General features: G+C 37.2%; 3 protein-coding genes and 1 long non-coding RNA gene across 6 annotated transcripts; 2 read left to right on the top strand and 2 right to left on the bottom strand.

Annotated features, from left to right (window-relative positions):
- Positions 1-1,920: 1,920 nt before the first annotated feature.
- LOC112193538 (phosphoenolpyruvate carboxylase kinase 1) lies at positions 1,921-3,418 on the top strand. Its single transcript, XM_024333722.2, has 2 exons — positions 1,921-2,800; positions 2,968-3,418. The coding sequence occupies exons 1-2, from the start codon at positions 2,023-2,025 to the stop codon at positions 3,012-3,014; spliced, it is 825 nt and encodes a 274-aa protein (XP_024189490.1). The 5' UTR covers positions 1,921-2,022; the 3' UTR covers positions 3,015-3,418.
- On the bottom strand, positions 3,245-5,676 carry LOC112195313. Its single transcript, XR_002934457.2, has 2 exons — positions 5,347-5,676; positions 3,245-5,248 (listed from the first exon to the last, which is right to left on the bottom strand). It is a non-coding gene; the product is annotated as an uncharacterized LOC112195313 (long non-coding RNA).
- Positions 5,677-14,208: 8,532 nt separating this feature from the next.
- LOC112191992 (serine/threonine-protein phosphatase PP1) lies at positions 14,209-18,277 on the bottom strand. The gene is made up of 4 exons (XM_024331500.2): positions 18,088-18,277; positions 16,358-16,917; positions 15,854-16,123; positions 14,209-14,783 (listed from the first exon to the last, which is right to left on the bottom strand). The coding sequence occupies exons 1-4, from the start codon at positions 18,260-18,262 to the stop codon at positions 14,766-14,768; spliced, it is 1,023 nt and encodes a 340-aa protein (XP_024187268.1). The 5' UTR covers positions 18,263-18,277; the 3' UTR covers positions 14,209-14,765.
- A 1,155-nt stretch (positions 18,278-19,432) lies between these two features.
- Positions 19,433-23,584, top strand: LOC112191991. Of its 3 annotated transcripts, none has more exons than XR_002933264.2 (9): positions 19,433-19,753; positions 20,111-20,254; positions 20,376-20,443; positions 20,536-20,586; positions 20,668-20,727; positions 20,811-21,239; positions 21,584-22,015; positions 22,225-22,331; positions 22,508-23,584. XR_002933264.2 is itself a non-coding variant. In XM_024331499.2 (8 exons), exons 1-8 carry the CDS (start codon positions 19,621-19,623, stop codon positions 22,264-22,266), a joined length of 1,359 nt encoding a protein of 452 aa, XP_024187267.1. In that variant the 5' UTR covers positions 19,433-19,620; the 3' UTR covers positions 22,267-22,456. The 3 variants fall into 3 exon arrangements, 1 of the variants encoding a protein (XP_024187267.1); XR_002933265.2 differs by lacking the exon at positions 22,508-23,584 and having other exon boundaries at positions 19,435-19,753; positions 21,584-21,727; positions 21,852-22,015; positions 22,225-22,456; XM_024331499.2 differs by lacking the exon at positions 22,508-23,584 and having other exon boundaries at positions 22,225-22,456.
- Positions 23,585-25,923: the final 2,339 nt, after the last annotated feature.

The raw sequence follows: 25,923 nt of genomic DNA on the forward strand, positions 1-25,923 counted from the left end.
GCAACCTTAGTGTACGGCCATGTTTATCTGCTTTTTCGTTCATTCACAGTGTAAAGTTCAATAATGAATAATGCATGTTTTCGAACAATCACAGATGAAAGGGAGGTACATACTGTTTCTGTTGCTGGGAACTGTTTGCTTTTGATACCTTTTTACTGTGCAAATGATCATCATCGAGATTTTGGTTCGCGCTATCAAGTAATTTTAGTGGACATACTTTAGTCTTCTTCGATTATTGGCTGGTTATATAATGGGAAATGGGAAATTGGGGAATGACTTGTATGCCAACACTGAGACTCGGAAGAGAATAGAGCGAGAGTTATGGGCTTACTAGACAATCCTCTTGCCTAGCCTATGCAAAATTGTTTGCTATCGTACATTTTTTTTTTTATCTTTATTTTGAATGATTTAGAATTTTAGACATTGGGTGGAAGAAAAAGTATACCGTACGCAATAATGTTTCGGTATTTTGATAGTAAATTAGCTCCTTAATTACAGCACTAGACCAGCTCTTTGAAATCATAAACTATTTTGGAGCCAAAACGAACTTTATCTACCACCGCAAAAAATGAGCGTAGATTTGTATTAAAGTGATTTACTTGATGTGCCAATTCACTAATTAATGTATCTTAATCTAATCCTAAATTTCATTCAAATAATCACACCTCCAATTTTTAATCACCTTCTCTCACATAGCTATTACCTAATATGCTAAGGCCTCGTTTGGTTCGTGGAAATAAAAGTAATTCCTTTATCTTTCCAATGAGAAGAGAAATGACATTTTTCGAAAACTTTTCAGTCTGATGTTTGATAACATTAAGAAAGTTATAAAGAAAGTTGTTAAAAAATTTATAAATAATATAATAAAATAATATATTGTGAGTAATAAATGCAAGAAAAGAAATGGGGAAAGTGATTCATTTGATATTTGGAATGAACCACTTCCTCATTATTTTCCCTCCCTTCAGGAAAGTATTTGATTTCCTTTTGTATTCAAAACGCAGGAAATGAACTGTAACACAGTTCATTTCCTGATGCTTACTTTCCGTGAAGGCGTAAACCAAATGTGGCATAAGTGATGGTATCATACGAATGGCAAATGGTTATTCAAGAAATGGTCCAGAATTTGAGAGTTAGAAGCTCATAGCACACGATATCTTGTCCACTAAACAAAGAAGCTTATTTTAGCTCAAATTTTAATCCATCTTGATTAATTTGGTTCCATTTCACCTTCTTTTTTTATTAACTTATATTAGAATACAAAAAGTAACAAGTTTGCTCTCTATTAAACTCACAATAAGTTCAAAATTGATTCATAATTGTACAAAATTGAGGATGACGAAAACTTAACCCTCCGAACTGTATATATTGCATAACTGTCATTCTGCTAGCTTCTATTTTTAACCTATACGTGTTTGTATACTACGTAATGATTCAGTTTTTAAGCGATAAATATAGTAAGAAATAAAACGTTATTCGTATGCGATAGTAATTTAATATACTTAACAGCAAAATACACTTCACTTCTTTTCAAACTAATTTCTGAACAAATTTTACTAATTGGAATCTCTCTCTCTAGCACAAAACTAATTTTCACTAGACCTTGGGGACACTTGTGTCAACTCGAAGTTCCCAAACCAAATCCGAATCCGAAACCGAAACCAAAACCAAAACCCACTCAAACTCAACCCTAAACCCTCTTGATCAAGCAACTACAGCCGTCCGATCCTCCCCATAACTGGTTTTCTCTTCTTTTCTATTCAATTTAATTTCTTTTCTTTCTTTTTTTTTCTAGGGTCAGAATCATTGAATGGTAACTGACCAGAAAACCTTTGCCCACCAACCGAATATTCCTTTCGAGTATTCCACTCTGTTCCTTTCTATAAAACCAAACTAAATAACCAGAAACCACCTAAACAACCCAAAAACACCAAAACCCCCCAAACCCAAAACTCCTCCTCCTCCTCCCAAACCCAAAGCTCTAATCTTTCACCCCAAAATCCCAAAACCCAGAATCCCCAAATGTACGACACGCTCAAAGACACCTACCAACTCTTCGAAGAAATCGGCCGCGGCCGATTCGGCACCATCCTCCGCGCCTTCTGCCCCGTCTCCGCCGAGTCCGTCGCCGTCAAGATCATCGACAAGTCCCTCCTCACCGACGAAACCGACCGTGCATGTCTTGAAAAAGAACCCAAGATCATGACCCTCTTATCTCCCCACCCCAACATTCTCAAAATCCACAACGTTTTCGAAACAGAGGACTCCATGGCCATGGTGCTCGAGCTCTGCGAGCCCGAAACGCTCTACGACAAGATCGCTCACCGGCCGTTGCCGGAGCCGGAAGCCGCCGGTCTTATGAAACAGCTCCTGGGAGCTATAGCCCACTGCCACAGAATGGGTGTGGTGCACAGGGATCTGAAGCCGGAGAATGTTCTTTTTGATTCAAGAAACAATCTGAAGCTGGCGGATTTTGGGTCGGCGGAGTGGTCCGGTGAGGGAGGTTCCATGGAAGGTGTGGTGGGGACGCCGTACTATGTGGCGCCGGAGGTGTTGATGGGGAGGTTGTACAATGAGAAGGTGGATGTGTGGAGTGCAGGGGTGATGTTGTATATAATGTTGGGTGGGATTCCTCCATTTTACGGCGAAACGGCGACGGAGATCTTTGAGGCGGTTTTGAGAGGGAATCTGAGGTTTCCGCCGAAGGTTTTCCGGGGAGTTTCGCCGGCGGCGAAGGATCTGTTGAGGAAGATGATGTGTAGAGATGTTTCCAGGAGACTATCTGCAGAACAAGCACTTAGTAAGTTTCCAACTTTGGTCTGGATTTTTGTGTTGCAAATTGATTTTGGTCGATTTGGGTTTTCCTTTTGGGGATTGCACTAGGAATTTATATTTACTCTCTTTGGGTAAAGAAATTGAATTTGTTGGGATTTTACTAACAAAGTTCTTTTCTTTTTGTGAATTCAGGACACCCATGGATCTTGAGTGGTGGAGAAGCAAATCCAATGGACTGATCTGACCTCAAGAACTTAAAGAGCAGCAATCAGTCAAGAGGAAGCAACCAAGTATATAAGTTCCCAGCCATGTATATGTATGTGAGTTTGAGAAGAGATAATCCCACTTCCCTCTCTTAGAAGCGCATAAGCTCCTGGATGGATCCAGAAGACGAAGAAGAGCTTGTAGTTTTTGTACTTTTTGTAATGTTTGGATAGAATCTGAGATTGTAAATAGAAAGGGGTTGAGGATTGATCCTGTCCTTCCCCACCTTCTCTGTTTTTTTTTAGTCAGAGAGAGAGATTAGGAAGTGATGAGTGAGAGCAAATGAAGTACTCCCATAAAAGAGAACCAATGCAACTTTAGTCCCTTGTCTATTTCAGAATGTAAACCATGTTTTGTTAATGCAAAATGTTTGGAAATACGAAAGTGTTTTGGCTTTGAAATCTGAATGTTTCCCTCTTTTCTTTCTTTCTTCTTCCTTTAATGGTGGAATAGATTGATGTTCTCTGATAAGGGATTTAGCATATACCTTGACATATCCCTAGCCTAAAAATTTCCATGTGCAGGTGTCAATTTTCTTGGCGGCCACATCGTTTTGTGGAAAAAGATGTCCCTGCTTTCTACGTATATATAATATTATAAGCATATACTTTGAAAACCTACCGGTCAATAAACCCCCCAATAAGGCAATAAAAGTAAGAAAACCCTTGCAACTTCCCTGCAAGAATAGGTTAGACGAGTCTATGAAATTGATAATTTGATTTCCAGGGCAACAAGTTCAGATGCACAATGCAAAAAATAGTGAATGCATAGGTCTGCAAGAGGACAAAGTCTTGAGTGTAGGCGTTGCAGTATAGAATACGTCCCATCAGGGCCGGTCCTGAGCTTTTTGATGCCCAGGGCGAATTTTTTTTTTTGTGCCCAACTAGCCTAGAATAATAGACATGTAATGATTCTTTCAAATGTCATACTCTATTATATAAAGAAACATTACACAACAGGGAGGACATAAAACCAAAACTCCGTATAAAAAAGTTTACAAATCATCTAAAATGATGTATTCTTGCATTTCTTGAAGCAAAATCATCAATTATCTTTTCGTAGTCAACATTTGCCAACATATTTCTTTCAATGGTTAAAATCACTAATCCATTCAGTCTATCTTGAGTCAGGGTAGTCCGAAGATAAGACTTCAATAACTTCAATTTTGAAAAATTTCTTTCAGCGGATGCTACAGTCACCGGTATAGTCAATAAAATCCTGTAGGCAACCATAACACTTGGAAATATATTCATTTTCTTTGCAAACTCCATAATTTGAATGGATTATCTGTTTCATATGCCTCATTCGGCAACATCTCTTACAAAATTTATAACTCATAAGCAAATATTTCACATCAATATCAGAACCCTCACCATTTCTCAAAGCATTTTCAAGATTCAAACAACAGCTTTTCAATTCATCATCATCCAATCTCTTATCCCTTCACTTGCTAATTGACTTCTCAAGCGAGCTGTTTTAAATAGTTTACAACAGAAACAAAAAACTTTATCCAACTTTTTTGAGTAAATCAACCATTTTCTATCAAGAGATTCACCATTTGGTAATTTTCGAACATAAAACTCAGAGGAAAAGTGCCGACCTAATTCATCCTTAGGAAAGTTGATATTAGTTTCTGTAATAGGTCCTTTTTCTACAAGCAAGTCTCTCATTTTTGAATCTAGACAATCCCAAACTCTAGGATCAAAAATATTCAAATCAGCTGATGATTTCAAGCACTCAAGTTCATTGGCAAGGATTTTCATTATTTTCTGATTCGTCACTTCCATTTTCACCTATATCATCAAGTTCTTCGTTTACCTCATTCAGATTTTCTACAAACTCATTAGAGTGAATTTGTAGTTTAGGTTCATTTACTAAATTCTCAACATGATTTTCAATAGATTCTTTTGTTTCTGTAACAAAATATTTATCTAAAGATCCCCGTTGAGATTGAATAATTTCTTCTTCTCTTTTCTTTCTTTTTCTTTTTTGAGAACCTGAGAGTTGTTTCGGAGGAAACATTATTGAAACTAGCTAGACAAAACTCAAACAAGCAAGCCAAAATACTAAACAGTCTAAACTTTGAATGATACACACTAGCATAGAAGTGATAGAACAATAAAACCTGGAAATCTGGAATCAATCCTTTTCCTTCTTGTTTTTTCTTTTCTGATCGAGATTGACTTGCATATCCAACTTCTAATTGCACCTAACATTGAAAATCAAAAATCGAAAACTGATGAATGAGTAGGTTGTCAGAAATCATTTTGAATGATAATTGATAAACAGTGGAGCATACAACAATACCTGGAAAATGGAAATCTGGAATTGAGTAGCCATTGCAACCAATTTAAAGAAAACAATTGCTGGGTTTTAACGTTTCGAACTTGGGAGAGAGAGGGAGAGAGCAAGACAGCTATGACTCTTGGTCTCTTGCAGTTTTGCCGGCAATATGCTTTTCAGAGGCATGATACCAATTCTCAATAAAGCTGTGGCCTAGGTGCCCAAATGCCCGGCACTATTCCATTCCTTTCCCTACATTTGGCTCTTTTTCTTCGGATACCACTATAAATTAATACCAAATGGTAGACACTTTCTCATTCCCTTCTCTACTTTTAAAATTTTTCTTCCACTATATTTCCATTCCATACATATATAATTTTATATAATTAAATATACAATTATATATATATATATATTTCTGTTTGTACATATATGTATAGTTGTATATATAAAAATTGTGTGCCCCACTTGCTCTGGTGCCCTGGGCCGTCGCCAAGGCCGCCCTTGGGCAGGGCCGGGCCTGCGTCCCATTCACTGATTATATTTTGAAAATTTGATATCTACATATATGTATTTAATTGAAGAGGATTCAGTACACCGACATAAATAAATGATTAAATTATATTAAATATACTTTTAAATTATTAATAAAAATATTAATTATAAATATCAAATATTGAGATTCTTATAAATATTGAGTGATTTACACCCTGTATAGAATAATTTTCAGTATTTGATATTCTCTGATCCCCCCTCCCATTGTTTTTTTAGTCGTATATGACTACGTCTAATTAATTAGCTTGTCTGATTGATCAGTCGAACCGTTTAACTAAAAGACTCGTTGGAATAAGAAGTTAGGATATAGGGACCAAAGAGGCCAAGTGCCATTATTAGAGAGAAGCAGCAGCATGTGAGCTGTCCAAAAGATATTGAAAGCACCCACCAGGCCACCATCTGGCGTCTAGGACAAGAAAGGTTTATGATAAACAAGTGTTACTATAATTTATCCACTAAGCAAAGTAGAGAGGGACAATCTAATTGATTATCTATTTCACATCCCGACGTACTAGTCACTGTGAATGAGCCTTGATTTAGGGGCAGGTGGCAATGGTGGCATCTCCATCAATAATTGAGAAGGGCCACAGCTCACATGGGAAAGGCAGTGGCGCATGGGATATTCCAACTCCAACTGGGGAATTGTTTAAGTAACCAAACCAAGTGAGTATCTACGTGGTTTCAGGTAAGAGAAAGGTTAGAATCACCAGGAAGACCTGGCACATAGATGTTTGATCAGTAAGACTCCATATCAACATGTTTGGTGTCCATTGGAGAAGTTGGTTTGGTTCCAGAGGCTCGATCTGTACAGACAACAGTACTTCCCATGTGAGTTCCCTTGGAACATGTAATCTAACCCGAATCTTATTGCTTTTTGGTCTGCTGAGCTGTGTGTGTCATAAGTTGAGTTCACTTGGAGGAACAATTTCATACGCACTCGGGCACTACCATGTTACGAAGTTGGAATGAAACCGTAAATTATTTGTAGAGTGTCACGTATAATGAGTTAATTCAACAATTTTGAATATTAAAATTTTAATATCTATCTTGAAACATTACAAATAATTTTGAAAGAAATGTATAAAAATTTAGAATGACATCTAAGAGTTGTTACTAAAGATGAATGATATAATCAATGTCCGTCTTCAATCAATGTTAGAGTATTGCATTCATGATACTCATAGCTTAAATATCCAAAAAAAAAAACAAATAAAAAAATAAAACTTTTGTCCAACAATCATGGCCAAAAAATCTTCTAGAAACTTATTTTAGCGAACAAGGGTTACGGTGATGAATATTTTCCCTAGCTAAGAACCTTATATCAGTGGAAGTTGTCAACGAAGCGCCTCCACTCATCACTGGCTGCACATTTCGAACCTTAGAGAGTTAAGAGGGGCAGTGGGCACGGACATGAATCACATGATTCAGCAACACAGAGTCTAAACAACGCCCCACCAACCCTTCATACTTGAAACCTAGATAAGTCGATCACCTTCGCTGATGACGGGGCAACATCGCTCAAGTTGTACTAGCTAGGTTTATCAAAATCAACACTGATGGAACCCAATCTACCCCATTATGTCTGTAGGTTTCTTCCCATATCTAAAACTCAACCCAAAGATTCCCCAACAAGGTGTATGTACAGTAGGAGACTCTGGGTTATGTAATGAGGTAAGATTGGACTTTGTTTCCAGCTTTTTCACAATGAACTAAATGAGACATCGAAATTATTAAAACTGTTTAATTTCGATTTAAATTACTGATAAATAACTATATTAATCCGTTACTAGTCATTGTCACCGAATCTACCAGATCAAAATATGAAATAGTTCCACTCTAGAGTAGCACAAGTAATTAATAATCGTAAATATGGCTCCCATCATTTTCAGGAATTAACACTTGGTGGCCTAAGGAGGCTCAAGCACTGCATGTATGGTCTCTTTTCACAAGCAACCGACACACACCGTCAATCTTGTCTCATCTTCTGTTTTCTTGGAACCAAAGTTAAGGAAGGGCTGTGGTCATCCAACACGCCACAAATGAACGGTCACCCCTTACGTATACGTGGGGCACCAATATTGACACAAATTAATATATATACTTACAGTTCATATATACGTACGCTGTAGACTTTGGAGTATTTTGAATATTAAGTCGTCCCTCTCCATTTCTCAAATTCTTTTTTGTCAATTTCTTCAAATTTTGTTTGTCAACATTTCAGAAAATATCAACTTTTGAAATTGCAGACGCTTCAAAAGTCAGTTTTTAGTTATGTAGCAACGTGCTATTCCACCTTCCCCCCAAAGAAAAAGAATAAGTGATTGGTCAGATCAGAATTGCAGGTCAATTTAGTGGGCATATCAATGAACGAACGTAGCTTTGTCAAACTATCAATATTTCTCCATTCGATTAGCAGTTAGTTTAAACTATCAATATATTAGAGAATTGATTTTCATATCTTGAGGATTATTTTTTCCTATGAGGAGCTAACTACAGCGTAGAAAGAGCTATTATGCAACTTAAACTAGATTAGAGTAATAGCTAGATACATATATATATAGTTTCCCTTATCTCGATCATACCATTAATTTAATTAAGGATTAATCGCACAAGGTCGAATTGAAGGTCATATACAGAATGCATCTTTTTAATTACAGTCATTTGAAGTTTTCAGTTTTACAAGAAATCAAGGCATGTATATGCACGTGGTTTGATTCGTAACATAAGCTTTCTCTGACTATATAATTACTTGCTTAGTTCTGACATCTTAATAAAGAAAAGAACAGGGCGGCCTTAATCAAATGTTGTTCATTCATGTGGATGTGCTTAATTAGTTACCTAGGTCCTACCCATTTTCATTTATCGATCTTAGCAACGTGAATTCTGTAAGAACAGATTTTCATTTAACGTACATTGCCATTTACCAAGACAGCTGAAATTGGAAGGAAGAAGGGGATCTAAAGAAGATATTCCAATAATATTATATATATACTGATAAGTGGTTATGCATATAATAATAGAAACATCAATGACTAATGGTCTAGAATGGCGTACGTTGTCAATGGAATTGAATTGAACCAGTCAAGCATAATTGCAAATATTAGTCGTTCTAAGGAGGCGAGGATGAAGCATAAAACAACAAATTAAACAGGTACATGCCATTGGGTCAATTCTTTATGATAGATGTGTACATGCCATTATGTGCATGTGTGTTGGAGAGAAATATAGTGAACTCTTCGATCCTTAGGTTTAAAATATTTAAATTTATGGAAATTTTTAATATGTTGAAGTCTTAACTAATTAATAGTAAATCTTGCGTTATTATGAATTAAAAATGAGAAAATCAACGCACATGCCTCAAATATCTCATCAAAAACTAAAAATAAGACAGTCTGAAAATAGTAAAAACCAGTATGAGGAGTATGAGAGATGAAGGTTAGGGAAAAACTGCAGCGCCATGCCTGAAGAGTGATATACATGAGATAGGAATATAAGATCCATCATTTAGTTATGGTTATTTTTCTTTTCTTAAATGCACATTAAAAAAAATTAATGTATATATACAAAGACCATGAACATTATCTGCATATTTTCACCGTTATACTTAAAAAAAAAAATTATTCAAAAATAAAGGATTAATAATAATCTAAGTATCTATCTGCAAACAGTGACTAATCTAACGATTAAATTAACAATTACCGTAAATAATAATTAATCGAATTAACTTATTATTTGAGAGTACGCTCTAAACTATTCTAACAATTTCTGGCACATAAACATTATAAATTTTTTCAAAATATCAACATTATACTTTGCATATTCCTCTTTGTGGAGTGGAAGAGTGCTAAATTTTTAACTCTATTGCCGGCTCCTCAAACAAATGAAAATTACGAAATAAATAAATATTCAAAGCAGGGGCGCCGGAGCGTGTGTGAACATGTGTATATGGTTAAGCCGACCGTTGATCTGTAGACGTGCAGATCATGAATATATATACGTCCGCGTGCAGACTGGTCCTGCCCCAAAAGATTCTGTTTCTTTTTCTGGACCCGCGACTGGGACTGTGATAAGTCAGTCACCTCTGGACCCAAAAGCGTGTGATAAGTCGTCGTTCTGTATTTGACTTCTAACGGTGAAGAGTAGTTTAGGGTTTAGGCTCTCTCTCTCTCTCTCTCTCTAGCCAATGGCCATGTGACTGCCACCTATATGCATCTAAGTTTTCTCCCCTAAATAACCTTCTCCAGGTTAATATATATATATAACTTGATACTCAAGATTCAAGAAGAAGATAATTACAAGAGATATATTGGCTGGGGATTGGGGAAGTTCTTCAAAGTTTCTCTCAACCATATCTAGCCTGGCCAGGTTTGGCTACTCTCTCACCGCCGCCGGAAAATGCACTTGAACTGGAGACCTCCCCCGAGATGTTCTAAAATTTATATAACTTAATTTGGCACTTTCAATGGCGTTAAGGGCATATCTTTTTAGTTTGTGTTAGTTTTTTTTTTCTTTTTTATTTCTTCTCATATGACATAAAGAAAATTTCCGCCAGGTTAGTTTCCTTGTTTATTTTTCTTCTAGAATTATTTGTATGCATATGCAGACGAACACTGTCTGTCAGGGGCAGATCTACATTATAAGTGGGGCGGGCTCCAGCCCGTCCGAGAATTTTGGGCTTAAAAAAAAAAATTAGATATATACTTTTTTTTTAGTTGGGTATTGTCCAGCCCAAGCTCGTCCTAATTCCTAAACCTAATCCAATTCACTCGACTAGTCGACTTCGAGTCTTCGACTACACTCCAGCCTCCAGTTCGTCTAATTGTCTCACCTTGGCTCCTCCAGTCCTTCTCCTCCTCTAAACTTCTGCACTCTGCACTTCTGCAGCTCTGACATTCTCGACTTCTCGACTTCTCTAAGAGATCAAGACATCAACATCAATTTGGGCCAATGATTCAATGTAAGATTTTGTTTAATTGAATCAATCCAATTTGGGGCAATTTATAGGGTTTAAAGATTGATGTGAAATTCATGTTCGTAGGTTGTATTGGATTGAAGATTTCGTGGATTGAAGAATGAAGGTTGAGGACTTGCAGTCAAATTCTCTTGGTCTGGAAATCTGGTATATGCAGCGTTGAGCGTTCTCTCATTCTCCTTGTTTTGCAAATCTGCAATTTATCATTTTATTGTTTAATTGATGTGGGTTAAATGTGATGTGGGTAAGTGAGTTTAAATATTTAATTGATGTGGGTAAGTGGGTTTCAATTTTTGATTAATTGATTAAGTGGGTTTGACGACTGGAGAACTTGATTATATAAATGGAGGTATGATTGTATGAAATGGGTTTGTGTCAAGCGGTTTCATTGAACCAACCAATTTGCTGCTTTTTTTAGCTGCACTTGTTTGATATTCCAAATCGGGCAATATATATATATATATATATATATATATATATTGTTTTTAAAGAAATTCAAGCCCGTCCAAGGTTTCAATCATGGATCCGCCCATGCTCTCTGTCTTGGAAGAAAGGCAAAACCACCAATAGAACCAAAAATGCATCACAAGGGCCTTACATGTGTTTTCTGTTTGTTAATGCAAGCAACGCAAATCATCAACAATTAAAACGTTGTGCGCCCCCTGGTATTTGCATTCCTTTCTGGTTATTATAATCCGCATTATACGTACTGCATATATATAATACACGTACGCCACAACATAATCGAGTAGCATTTTGCTTTTAGTATAAGAAAGCTAAAACAGAACGTTATTGGACCCTACCCCACTTTTAAATCTAAGATGCTCGATCATACAGAAAATTTATGTATATGGTTGAAGAACTAGAAGGAGGATATACCTACCAGCATGTGTTTCCAACAGCCACAACAGAGTCCTACTCATGTCACAGTGGAATATGATTGTAAGTACTTTATGGATAATGAATGTATGATTCAATTTGGTGAGACAAGCTATGGTCTTTGTGGGTATCTCATACACTCATTTACAATTATTTGAACAAATAATTATAATTATTTGAACCAAAATTACAATATTGAGAACAAAAGTTATCATATTTATTTACACTATTTACATATAGTTAAACAAAAATTACAACATTGACAATGAATTTGTTCAAAAACTTGTAACAATGTCGTAAAATGTGTAATTATCATTATTAGAACTAATATTACACAAAGTATGACTCAATATTACAATTCTGACAACAAATTTGTTGTTACTTTTGTAAATGTGGGTATGAGATACCCACAAGTACACTAGAATTTTCCCAATTTGGTTATGGTCAACATCTTATTTTCAGCAAACATCTTCTACTCAGTGAATAGATTGAATTTAGAATCAGTTAATCATCTATATCTGATATCATCTAATATGTTCATGATCCGAATAATTATTCCTTCCAAAGCTAATCTGTTGCTTCAGGCAGTTCCTTCTGGGGCAGGTTTAAGTGATCAAATAATATCCAATGATGTTTATGTCACCATATATATAATAACCCCCAACCAAATTAAACAGCACGCCAAGAAATTAATTAATGCTCAAAATATAAGTGGACAACCTTTACTAATTACCTGCTTAATTAATCTGTAGCATCACTGTGTCGGTGATAAAAGACAAAAGAAAGAAAACGGACTCAATTAGGTCAATCCTTCAAGTGATTCTTACATACAGCAGGTGTGATATGTACGTGTACAACCTCCTTTTCACAAGGCCGGTGGCCGGTGTACACAAAGTTTTGTCCGATCATTAGCATTGTAATTATCTTAATGTAATGTCTTTATCAAATAGGACAATTGTTAATGAGGCTGTCCTGTTGTCCTTTTGAATACTTCAATTTCCAGAAAAACCAGATGAAAGCAGATTGGATATGTTGGTCTGTCGACTTCTAAATATATGGTTATGGTTTTTTCCTTTCCCTTTGTTTCTCCGAGTATCTGTCACCCAATTGAGGGGCTAAGGTAAATGTCTATATCAAAAACCAATCTGTTTGTAGTTATTCTTGACCTACACCCACCTTCACAATGGTGATCGATTTGGTCCACAATGTCTTCCACATTAAGGCCGGGACACCCACCACAATCTCAATAGAGATATATAGGAGGGGGGATGCAATATAGTTTATGTCATGTGGTGCTTAATTATGAAGTTTTGTACAAAAAGAATAGAGTGATATGACATTGTGACTTGAGAATATGACGTCTATATGTTGCGAGTTCGGCAAGTTGGTCAAGTTTAGCTGGCTTTGATTTTATGATTCCTTATTGTGTAAGCAATATATCGCCAAATTCGAATTTCACAGAAGGATATTCGAGTGTCGACTCTAATGTCTAATTCTCATGTTTTTTTCCAGAAGGAACTTCAGAATATATGAACATAAACCAACTGGATTCCCATTGCAACAATTACATGCAATGAGCAACCCATGTTTAAAACCATGTGAACGTGCTTATTACTCAAAAGTGGAAATGATTCTTTCAAATGGTTGCGAATCATATTCTTTAGAAGTAAATCGAGGTCTGGGGAGAGATTCCGATTGTTGAGGCGTCCTAGCTCTTAGATGAATTATCTTCTGTAGTTTCAACGAAGTTAGGCTTATACTCGGGATTAAAAATGACCCGAGTTGTAACCTTATTAGTTACTGCATTATACGAATAAATCCCAGGTATTCATTTCTAAAACAACCTTCCAACAAACAAGCGCCTGTCGGCAAAGGATTTTCTTATATAATATTGAATACTAGTAGAGCAACCTTGTCTTGTGAACAAATCGTGGGTAAATGGTTTTCTTAAAATCGTAGAGCAACGTTTACAAATGAATTAATAGTCGGAAATGTTTTTTTTTTTAAACTAATATTGGTTGAGAAACTTTTGCCGACGAAAATGGCGTCGGCTTAATAGAATGTTATTCCCCCGAAGGATACCAAAAACTCCCAAAGGTTCGATAATAGTTTTGCTTATTGACTAGATATAACTATGCTTATTGCACAACTGTAGGAATGAATGATTATTCCAAAATATGAGAATGGTTTTGCCTAAAAACACAAAATCGCTTTGCCTTGGCATCTTCTAGATACCCCATATGAAAATCAGGTTTGGCATGGTTTGTATGTAAGCATCACTGTTCGGGCTTTACCATATTTTCTCCTTTATACACACTAGAAAGCAAATCTTGAGAGATCAATTCTGATTCCCCTAGAAAATTCATTCACACTCATTCACAATATGCTAGCACTAATTAACGTCAAATATCAAGCTTTGGATTGAAATGGAATTACTTGTAAAACCCCATGAACACTTAACCACTAAACACTCATTCCACTATCGCAAACTGAACTTTATGCCTCCAATTGAATCAGAAGAAACCAGGAGACAAAAGATGACATAAAATATCGGATCCCCCAAATGGGAAGATGACCAGCAAGCAAAAAGTTCTGCTGTGATTCTCCTTATGCTCTAACAAAAGACCAAGTAAAAAAGGATAACTTAACACGCTAAGAGAATTGCTTTTGTTAACAAAAAGACTTGGAAGTTTCGCTTTTGTTAAAAAAAAGACTTGGAAGTTTCATTCCAACTCCATCGACTGTTTTGACATTTTTCTTGGTCTTAGACTGACTGATAATTTATCGCAGCAATCAAGCAGCTACTATAGTACAAGGGGAAGAGGAGGCTTCTACCTTCACACCCACTTTAAGGTAGACCCACTTTATATCAAGAACAATCTTTTCCATTAGTTTCTAATGATTTTTCCTCCCCAATTATACAATTTAAACAGATTACAGTGCAATTGAATTAGACCTCCTCTTCCTCAATCGATACCTTGATGTGCTCATGACAAACTGCAGTACAGCACCTTCGTTAGCCGCCAAATCAGACATCTCACCTCTGCATCAAGGACTGAAAGCGAAAGGAAAACAAAGAAGAGGTTTTTTGAATGAAAAAACTGTATCACAACCACATTAAATTACAAAACATATATACTATCCATGATGACATCAATTATGGCTCAAAAAGGAAGCTAAAAGTACATGTGTTCATATTCAATTTACATCAACAGAGTAACAAATTAAGGATTCATGTCAATTATGTTGTAACCAAGGAAAGATAATGAATAAAGGGTTTATCCCTTCGATTTTCTTACTAGATGCTTATTCTGCCATAATCATCCAAGGAAATTATCATAAATTATTTCATTGGTTGCAGGTGAATGATATCCTTTGTTCCAGCCATACATCATAATTTTTTTTTTTAGATCCTTTTTTATTCCTAAAGAAAATGAATCAGAAGACCAACTGACTGTAATGCACCTTATAAAAAACAGATAGTTTTCCACAGAAAATGATGTTTCATGGGTACAAGATTCTGCAACTTACCAGAAGGAAGTTTGTTTTAATGGAAGAATGTAGCAATTAAATCCATATTCAGTGATGATCAGAGTGGTTATTACATGGAAAAATGAAGTAGAAGAAACAAAAATTACTTTGAGAAAAAACTTATATTGAGCATTGAGGCCTTACTGTTGAAACCTCCTGCAGCCCATTTCTACGAAATGTCCAAAATACTAGACCGGATTTTAGATAAACCAATTTCAAAAGCATAAAAAGCATAGAAACAAGATGAGAACTTTAAAGGTTTGAAAGCAAACAAGTATCTACATCAGACGGTCAGACCAAATGATTAGACCCAGACATATTGTAGAAAGCAAAAACATGTCTTCCCACATGTAATCTAAGAAAAATAGAAGGAAGAACATGACTCTAGTGCACGTCAAACTTCTTCCTGATACACACCCTAATAAATCTGACACTGAAAAAGAAGAAGCAAGCTAAAAGCCTAAAACCATCAGACACTAATATGATGACAATAACAAAAGAGTGGAATACTATAGCTTAAACATCCATTGTACCATTAAAGCTTCCTTCACCAAACTTAATTTCATTTCTGCTTTGGTAAGAGGTTGCATTTACCTTGACTCCTGCTGGAGTATTGCTAGGCTTAGCTGTAGTTGTGCTCCCAAAAACACCAGTAGAAGAATTTCCAGGCTTAGCTGTAGTTAGGCTACCCAAGTTAAACTTCGCCTTCTTGTCTGCAGGTTTTAATATTTGGAAAGAGCACATTAACGTCTCATCCACGCTCATCATGGCACCAGCATTATCGAATTCCCCACAATAATTAGGTGCTGAAAATATTGTCACAAGTTGGCGGTTGGCAAATAACTGGTACCCATCCTCCACAACCTGCCAATAGTAGAGTGAAAGAACATAACTATTTATATGTGGGCATGGAAAACCATTGAAAATCCATATCTTCAATAGTCCTTGTAAGACTCTAGAAAGAACTACACTAGAAACCCAATATCACCATAACAATCCTGACATGATGATGTTTGGCTCCCAGAAGTATGTTCTGTACAGTCCTGCAAGTGTAAAGAGGATATGAACACAACCCAGAAAACTTCAATCAATAAAAACCTGGTGAGCACGACAAACGAGATCCAAATCATGCTTCTCAAGAAACTCCGTCACTGTATCAGGACCAAATGTGTAGGACACTCCCCGGTCGTTCCCTCCCCAACCTTGAACATCTTTACTGGGATCAGACCAGAGAAGATCACAGAGTAAACCTGTATCTGGTACATCAGTTGGCCGGTGTAAAGACCTAATTTGATCTAAATTATTCAGCTCAGGAGAAAGACCCCCATGCATGCAGAGAATCTTTTCATCAATCAGGGCTGCAACTGGTAGGCAGTTGAAACAATCCGTAAATGTCTTCCATAGCCTCACATTGAATCTTCTCTTACACTCATCATAAAATCCATATATACGGTTTATAGAAGCACATTCATGGTTTCCTCTCAAGAGGAAAAAATTCTCAGGGTACTTTATTTTGTATGCAAGGAGAAGACATATTGTTTCTAAACTTTGCTTGCCTCGATCCACATAATCTCCCAAGAACAAGTAATTGGAACTAGGAGGTAATCCACCATACTCAAAAAGCCTCAAGAGATCCGAGTATTGACCATGTATGTCACCTGAAAACCATAAACAGAGTGTACATTTTAAGAATTCATGACATTAAGTTTGGGTTCAAATACTAGATTTATGATCCTAGATCTCAAAACAATATCCACACTTCAGCATAGTTATGATTAACTTCTGCATGATTAGCCATTATAGTCTACTTAGCTCTTGTGCAGAATAAAAAAACACACTTACATATCCAATCATTTTGGCAGTAGCAAAAAGAAATGAAACTTTCCATACTTGACCCAACCATAAACAAGCTCAATAGTGCCTCTGACAAGTGTACTTCAATATATCCTCAGGGGGAAAAAGTTATCCGGTTGATATCATAAATGCAGGACAAACATATTACTATTATCTGTTCTTATATAAGCTCAAAATTTACTTAATATCCAGTGACCTAATAACTTGTCCTAGATACTAAAGCATCAGACTACGAGAAACATGGTAGAACACTTTTCATATCCCTATCCTTCTGCATCAGTTATGTCTTGTAATTAAAAATCATGCACCATGTAGCAAGCGTAGGTCAAAAAGAGCGGCTAACTACCCCTACATTACCTGTAAACCATGCAAATGGAACTTAACATTCCAACTTCCAATTAAAATCGCAAATGACTTAACAAAAAGTTGATTCGGAAGCCTCCAAAACTACGCGACTGATCCAATACGCAGGACACTAAGAAACATAAAGCATAAAAAGAGTCATCGAGATAGCACAGTGCACTCCAAAGCAAAGCAACTCAATCTAAGTTTCATAATAATAACCGGGTTTTCATCATACAAGATTCGAATCTATATTGAATTATGCAGTCGTGTCCACACAAAAACACCAAATCTTCTGTCCAGATACAAATGACCACCAAAACAAACATTCCCAAAGCGTTGAAGGGTCTACCAAGACAAAAACATACCCTTTTAAAGTTAACCAAAACTATTCACTCCAACATACAAACATGGGCTCCTCTAAAAACTTCACCACAATTATTATATGATCTTAGTGAATTATCAAAGTACCAACCATGACCAAGTAATTGCCTAATCAAATCAAATAAATGGGTTGCCAAATTAACCACATAGGATTCCAAATTCAACCAAGTAAACAAAACCAAGCAAGCAAAAACCCATCAAAAATTGAAACTTTGAAACAAACAAGAACAAAGTTTGGATTTTTATACCACAAATCTTGATGGGTGCTTCAAGCTCTAACAAATTGGGTTGTTGCAAGAAGATATCTTTAGAGGCAGAGCAGAGTTGTCGGATCTCGGACTCGGATAGCTGCACCTGCTTTCCGGGTCGGACTCGGACTTCAAGAAGACGGCTGATGATGTCATCAAGAACCGATTGGTCCATTAGTCAAACGACTGAAGTCAACGGCTATGGAAAATAGTTGAAAGACTGAAACTTGAAGAGAGGAGAAGAAGGAGAAGGAGAAGGAGAAGGAGAAGAGAGGGAGTGAAAGAAAAAGCATGAGACTTTCTTTGGTGGAAAATGGTGGTTGTCGTTTTGTGGAGAAAGGGATGTCGTTTCAGAGTGGTGGTGTTTGGGACTTTCTTGTGTTTTATGAGTGGGAGGAGGAAATGCTTTTTGAGTTTGAGGAGAGAGGGACAGGAGACCAAATAGGAAACAAGAAATGGGTGGTCCTCATTGCAACTCGAATTTTATAATCGTTATTGTATAGAGGAGATTTTTCTTATTTTCTCCCTCCTTCTTCTTCTTCTATTTAACCGACAACCAAAAAGATTATCAACATCGAAATCCACGATTATTTGAAGAGATTCACTTGTGGGATCAGAGCAGTCTGTCGATATATGATGGATTGAAGTCAATGAACGGATGTAGTAAGATTGAAAAGTAGGAAAGTGTTTGAGAGTGTAAGTGAGCCGACTCGAGGTGAATATCAAAATTTTTGCCTAAATATTCTTTAACAAGCAAACACATTAGGATTATATCTGAAACTCAAGTTTGAGTTGATTATGTACGAAATAAGCTCTGACAAGGGTTGACGTAGCTCATTTATCTCTCACTCAAGTCAAGCTCCTATAAGTATCGAATGATTTTGAAAAATGTTATTATAAACAATAGAAGTCAGACTCTCACAAGTCCACAATTAGTGATGGAGTCTAGCTTGAACTAAATTCGAGTTGTTTCATAAATTTAAGACATAATATGAGCTTTACATATTAAAATGTTGGAATTACTAAATTCGAGTTGTTTAATAAATTTAAGACATAATATGAGATTTACATATTAAAATGTTGGAGTTAAAGCCCAAGTAATTTCTTCTAAGCAAAGAAAGCTTAACATTGAATTTACATGCGAATCATTTTATTTTGCAAATCAAGCTATGTTTTAAATCAAACTCAAATCCCGTTAAGTAATCATTCTTTCTTTTCCTATTTTTGGCATTGGTTCTTAATTTAATAAATGCCTCTGTCTCCATTTGGTCTGGTCACTCATTCCATTAATCATTGTAAATCAATGACTGACATATCAAATCCAAGATTACCTACCAAATAGGTTAAACCGCCCTCCCCCCTAAAAACAAGGGCATGTACCCAAACCGTACAAGGTCACTCTTCACTTTTTCTAACACTTCCCGGGCGGCTATTCCCAAAACAAAAGACACAACCCGTCTTTCCAATAATACACAATTTCCGATCACCGGAAAATAAAACGGCGGCAAGAAAATCCGAGACCCAACAGCAGAAATGAGAAGAGGAGGAGGAGGTTCTTCAGGGAATTACAGAAACCCATGTCTGACTATGCACCAGCCATGGGCTTCCCTGCTCGTTTATGGTATCAAACGCATCGAGGGCAGGTCATGGCCTGCTCCCATTAGAGGTTTGGGTCTTGTAAACTTTGGTTTCAACTCAAATTCAGATACCCATTTTGTAGTGTTGGAAGAACTAGTAGAACTTATTAGTAAAGCTGCAGATTTGAATGTCTTGTTTTTGATTGGTCAACTTGCTCAATTGTCTATCAAAGGTGCGTACTTTAGTGGGATCTTGATCTTTGTGGCTGCAAAAATTGAATCTTGATTATCAAGTACTAGTGTTATCAATGCTTTTGTTTTTCGGTTCGATTTAGGTTCATATTTGATGTAGTAGATGTTTTTGGTGTTCTGTTGTAGTATGCAGATTTGTATATGTTGAGTTGGGATGGACAATTTTTCTAATGCTTAGAATTTCTCTTTTGAAGGACGTCTTTGGATTCATGCAGCTGGTAAGGTTCCAGAGGAGTCTACAATCAAAGCAATGGAGGATTTCTATCGGGAAATTTATGCTGTGGATGGAGTCACTGATATCAAATTTCCCCAACACTATCCAGTTTCAAGACTGCTAGGTAGTCAAAGTTTAACACCCTTGTCATTTGTTTTCAATTTGATGAAAGAGAGAAGAAGGTGATGTATCCCTTTTTTCTTGTCATCGTCTTTTGACAAATTATGGTTTTGTGCATGAAATAGGGTGTGTTGAAGTAGTTGGATGTGTTAGACGTGAAGAGTTAGCTGGTTGGGAGATGGTTCCTGAAGGGGTGGGTACAATTACTTACTTAAGCCATTAAATTTCTTAATGGGGTGCCAAAACTGTGCTGACTAACCTTCAAATGTTTCGTTACATATACAGGTGAGGCTGGAAGCACAAACCGATATGTGTTGGCTTTGTGAGCAGCCACAGGTGTGTAACTCGAAGGATAAACTATATGGCTACTGTTTGATTTGAAGGATAAACTGTGTGTGTTGATTTTGGTTAATGCAGAAACTGTTAATTCCGTTTGAGATGCGTGGCTACCAAGGTGTCTATAACTTGGAAAAGAAGGTGCATATTCTATGCAAAAATTTGCTCCCTCTCTGTTTCTGAGCCCTTTTTTGTACTGGACCTAACTTATTTACACGATTCAGATATATGAAGCTGCTATTAGAGGTCTCACCCCGGTTGAAGTTCCTCTCCCAGTTAAATTTCCACTTCCAAATCCACAAGATCCATTTTCCTTGAAGCCAGGGTCTATATCTGCAAACGTTGATCAATCTAGAACATCTGAAGCGGGAAGATCTTCGAGTCTCAATGCAGCTATAGCTGGTGCACGAGCAGCTGCTACACAGTTCTCCAAAAAACCTCAAACTTTCCCAACTACCTCCCTAAATGATGCAGCCAAATCTGTGACAGTTCCAATCAAGAGTGAATCTTTTGAAGGAGGAAGAGCAATGACCGGTAATTTCAGTGAGAGCTCCAACAAAGAGTCAATGACATCAAATAACAAAGATCAAATCAGCAGCCGTAATCAACCTTCTTCTGGAGCTATTAGACCTCATCCTGGTGCACCTTCTAAGGTATGAAGTTTCTTCTCCTGGACTTGCATAAATATATGTGCAAAAAATTCATGTACACATTAATACATGGCTTTATTAAGAATTGTGCCCGGAGTTAATCTAGTTAACCAGGCCGGTGTAGTAGTTAATACTGTACACAGACACTGAAGTATGACATGCAATTCGATATTCTGTGTTGTTTTGATGGGAGTGCAGTATGGTTATGTTAATTCTGTTTGAAATGTGTGGCTACCAAGGTGTCTATAACTTGGAAAAGAAGGTCCATATTGTGTGCAAAATATTGCTCCCTCTCGGTGTTTGAATGCTGTATTTTGTAATGGACCTAACTTATTTACATGTTTCAGATATATGAAGCGGCTATTAGAGGTCTTACCCCTGTTGAAGTTCCCCTTAAAGTCAAATTTCCAGTTCCAAATCCAGAAGATCCATTTTCCTTGAAGCCAGGAGTTATATCTGCTAATGTCGATCAGTCTAGAACATCTGAAGTGGTAAGATCTTCTAGTCTCAATACAGCCATAGCTGGTGCACAAGCAGCTGATACACAGTTCTCCAAAAAAACTCAAACTTTCCCAACTACCTCCCTAAATAATGCCGCGGAATCTGTGATGACAGTTCCAATCAGGAGTGAGTCTTCTGAAGTGGGTAAAGTGACGTCTGCTAATTTTATTGAGAGTTCTAATAAGAGGTCTATGACATCAAATAACAAAGATCAAATCAGCAGAGGTGATCAACCTTCTTCTGGAGCTTTTAGACCTCATCCTGGTGCACCTTCTAAGGTACGTAGTTTCTTCTCTTGGAATTGCATAAATATATGTGAAATTGTGAATAATCAAGTGCATGTACACATGGGTTTCCATATTAAGAATTGTGCCTGAGTTAATCTAGTCAAGTATTGAACTAGACTGGGTTAGTACTTAATACTTTGCACAGAAACTAAAGTTTGGCATGCAATTTGATATTATGTGTTATTCTGATGGGAGTGCAGTATGTTTATGAACGGAGGAGGCGACGAGATGCCCAGTTTTGACTCTCTGAGAAGTCCTATAGAAGGCTATCTAGCCTAAGCTTTTTCCTCTGTAGCAGTACAAATGAGTATCCTTTGAGTTTCTACTTGTATTTTGATTCCAACTATAGCCTAGTCTGCCTCGCTAGCTTATTGTCAATTTAACACAATTTCAGTTACTTGTAGTGCAAAGTGGTGTCCTGTTCTAGTAATCTCTTCCCCTGTTATTAACCCTGCAAGATAGTGAAGCCTTAATTTTCAATTGGTCTCATTATGCCATTACAACTGGGATTCTCAAATCTCTAGCAAAGCTAGTATTGAAAGGCAACAAGAAGGACAAAGTCTATTCCTACTGCTTAAGGTGCTGGGCTTTATTGATTCAAACAGTAGGTCTTGAATTTCTGTTTCTTTCTCTATCTTGAAAATCTTTTCGAAAATTGATCTTCAGGCTATGCATAAACTTGCTTAGCACACAAATCAAGTTTAGTAGATCAGCCCAAAATTTATTCACATTTCATTTTTCTTACGAGAGATGAATGTGAAACCCTTTTATGTTTCTGTTATAAATGTCACCATCTAATTCATATCATAATCCTTTTAATTTCATTTTATATTCATATCCCCTTAACTACTCGCCATAAATACAAATATCTTCTCATATATATATATGGAACTACAGATATAGAATACACGATGTATAGAATATACTATAGTGAAGATCGATATAGTGACAACAAAAAGCATAGCAACAGCTAAGAAATTGAACTGAAATGGGTGTCAAGATAGTTCCATTTTTATTCATGACTACTTTAGTAGTGTTGATTCTGGAACTAGCAGCTGTATCGGGTTTTAGGGATGGGGACAAGGTCTCTGCAGCAGCTTCTCTACATGTGTTGCTGCCCAATAGGTTTCCTACGAGGGCAAGATCTCCGCCGCCTGCTCCTACGTTCAATAAACATCGAAATTTCAGATACAGATGGATTATCCCTCCTCCTCCTCCATCATCTTTATTGCCACTGCCATTTTCATCACCTCCACCTCCACCACCACCACCACCACCACCATCCCCACCAAGAAAGTCATCACCACGGCCATAATAGCTATGCAATAGCCCGGAAATCACAAAGGATGCGGTGGAGGTATGTCCACCACAACATGCACAATTCTCCTTGGTTCTTATGATTGACGTAACATCTTGTGCCTTTCGTTGTATTCTTTCACCTTTTGCATCTAGGTATTCTTTCTCAATTGAACTTGATATTAATCATAAGATTAGACCTAGCTGTGGTGAATTTCTGGTTCTTGTAATGCCGCATATAAATTAAAGTGACTCTGAAGTGAATGAGAATCCAATAATGTCTTAAGCATTGAAGTGTGCGTTCTATCTCTGGTCTACTTGCCATTATTACAAAAGTGGTCTTATGCCAAACCATAAATATACTCTTAACATGTGAGAGTTTCAGCAGAAATGTTTCAAATAAAAATGGGTGTTTATTCTGTTTCATACTTTTTCATGACTACTTAGGGTTGCTACCCAACAGGCTACCTCTTAGGGCAAAGTCTCCCCCGCCATCTCCTACCATCAATCCACGTTCATTACCACTACCATATTCACTTCGACCACCACCATCACCACCGTTCCCTTCTTCACCACCACCAGCATTGCTGTCTCCACCGCTGCCTCAATTGCCGTCTCCATCATCTTTAATACCACCACCGCCGCCACCGGCCATTTCCATCGTCTCCATCAACACCACCGCCTCCATTTATGCCAATTCCACAACCTAAATTATGTAAATGACGAAGGAACGATGTGCGTATTTATAGTATCTGGTTATGATGTATCCAAATCATGCGCATTATATGTTTCACTTTTACTACGATATGAATCATTTTAGTTCGATCGGAATCGATCATATGATTCCTAATTTCCTATACCATTTTTTATTTTTAACAGTCAATTTGTGAAACCCTATTATATACGTATAGTCCAGTCTTGAACTAATAGACGCGCAGATATTAGGGCGGCTCAATTTTCCGGCGGCATAGGATTTAATCTATCAATGAATCATGTGAGGCCGATCGAGGCATTATCATCATCTTCATTGATCCTGTACCTTCCCAGAGGCCTTTAATGCAATCAACTTGACTTGTCCACATAGCTGGATTGAGTGGCACAAGTTTCTAACACCTGCATCCATTGATTTTAATTTTCAGCTACCCTTTTGCTGACGACTTTACTGTTTGGAGCATCACCTACTCTTCTCTTTGGTCTCGAATTTCTGGTTCTAGCTTTCTGCGCTCATCTTGAAAATCTTTGTGAAAATTGATATTCAGGCTACGCATAAACTTGCGTAGCACACAAGTTTAGTTTAATGTAGTAGATCAGTCCAAAATATATTCGCATTTCATTTTTCTTAGGGGAGATCAACGTGAGTGAAACCCTTTCATGTTTCCGTTCTACATGTCAAAATAATCTAATTCATAACATATGCTTTTAGGGTAATCTTATATGCATCCCCTTAACTACTCGCCATAAATACAAATACGGTCTCGTGTATATATATGAAACCAGAGATATAAAATACACTATAGAGTGAAGATCCTGTAACAACAAAAAGCAGAACAACAGCTAAGAATTTGAGACTGAAATGGGTGTCAAGATAGTTTCATTTTTGTTTATGACTACTTTAGTAGTGTTGATTCTGGAACTAGCAGCTGTATCGGGTTTTAGGGATGGAGACAAGGCCTCTGCAGCAGCTTCTCTACATGTGTTGCTGCCCAATAGGTTTCCCACAGGATCTCCGCCGCCTGCTCCTACGTTCAATAAACGTCGAAATTTCAAGAGGAGGGATATCTCTTGTCCTCCTCCTCCTCCATCATCTTCATTGCCACTGCCATTTTCATCACCTCCACCTCCACCACCACCACCATTCCCGCCTCCATCACCACCACCATTCCCGTCTCCATCACCACCAGCATTGCCGTCTCCACCGCCGCCTCAATTGCAGTCTCCATCATCTTTAATACCACCGCCGCCGCCGCCATTTCCATTGTCTCCATCAACACCACCACCACCATCTATGCCAATCCCACCTTGAGATGACAAGGATCGATGTACGTTTATATATAGTATCTGTTTATGGTGTATCCACATCATGCGCAGTTATTTGCTACCTATTCATATATAGAATCGTTCAAGACGTGTTTCCTTGTATTATATTTCACCTTGAGTTCGTTCTGAATCGATCTTATGATTCCTATACCATTTTTTACAGTAAATTTGAACTAATAGTCGGTAATAGACTAGCAGATATTAGGGCGGCTCCGGCATAGTCTATGAATTTTTATCTATCAATGAATCACTGATGCTGCACCATCCCACAGGCCTTTTAATGCAATCAACTTGACTTGTCCATAGCTGGATTGAATGGCACAGTGGATGTGATTTTAACGTTCATCTACCCTTTTGCCTCGGACTTTATTATTGTTTCGAGTATCACCTACTCCTCTTTGGTCTCAGTTCTCAGAATCTAGCGGTAGCATCTAGCAAGCCAATTAAACAGAAATTTTCTTTTGGGACAATAATCATGTGTGTATATATAGGTCATTCTACTAGGGTTTTATGTTTCACGCGTCCATTCTCTCTTTTGTAACGGACTGAATGCAGTCCTTATATCC

Source organism: Rosa chinensis, chromosome 3 (genome assembly GCF_002994745.2).
Source record: "Rosa chinensis cultivar Old Blush chromosome 3, RchiOBHm-V2, whole genome shotgun sequence".
Taxonomy (NCBI): domain Eukaryota; kingdom Viridiplantae; phylum Streptophyta; class Magnoliopsida; order Rosales; family Rosaceae; genus Rosa; species Rosa chinensis.

What these genes read in the sequence shown, in the direction of transcription:
- LOC112191992 (XM_024331500.2), bottom strand. Translation starts at nt 18,262, where the DNA reads ATGGACCAATCGGTTCTTGATGACATCATCAGCCGTCTTCTTGAAGTC. An exon ending in AGCACCCATCAAGATTTGTG is followed by an intron (nt 16,918 to 18,087) that starts GTATAAAAATCC and finishes TATGGTTTTCAG; the next exon opens with GTGACATACATGGTCAATAC. An exon ending in TCGTTTGTCGTGCTCACCAG is followed by an intron (nt 16,124 to 16,357) that starts GTTTTTATTGAT and finishes TACTATTGGCAG; the next exon opens with GTTGTGGAGGATGGGTACCA.
- LOC112191991 (XM_024331499.2), top strand. Translation starts at nt 19,621, where the DNA reads ATGAGAAGAGGAGGAGGAGGTTCTTCAGGGAATTACAGAAACCCATGT. An exon ending in GGCTTTGTGAGCAGCCACAG is followed by an intron (nt 20,587 to 20,667) that starts GTGTGTAACTCG and finishes TGGTTAATGCAG; the next exon opens with AAACTGTTAATTCCGTTTGA. An exon ending in ATCCTGGTGCACCTTCTAAG is followed by an intron (nt 21,240 to 21,583) that starts GTATGAAGTTTC and finishes TACATGTTTCAG; the next exon opens with ATATATGAAGCGGCTATTAG.
- LOC112193538 (XM_024333722.2), top strand. Translation starts at nt 2,023, where the DNA reads ATGTACGACACGCTCAAAGACACCTACCAACTCTTCGAAGAAATCGGC. An exon ending in ATCTGCAGAACAAGCACTTA is followed by an intron (nt 2,801 to 2,967) that starts GTAAGTTTCCAA and finishes TTGTGAATTCAG; the next exon opens with GACACCCATGGATCTTGAGT.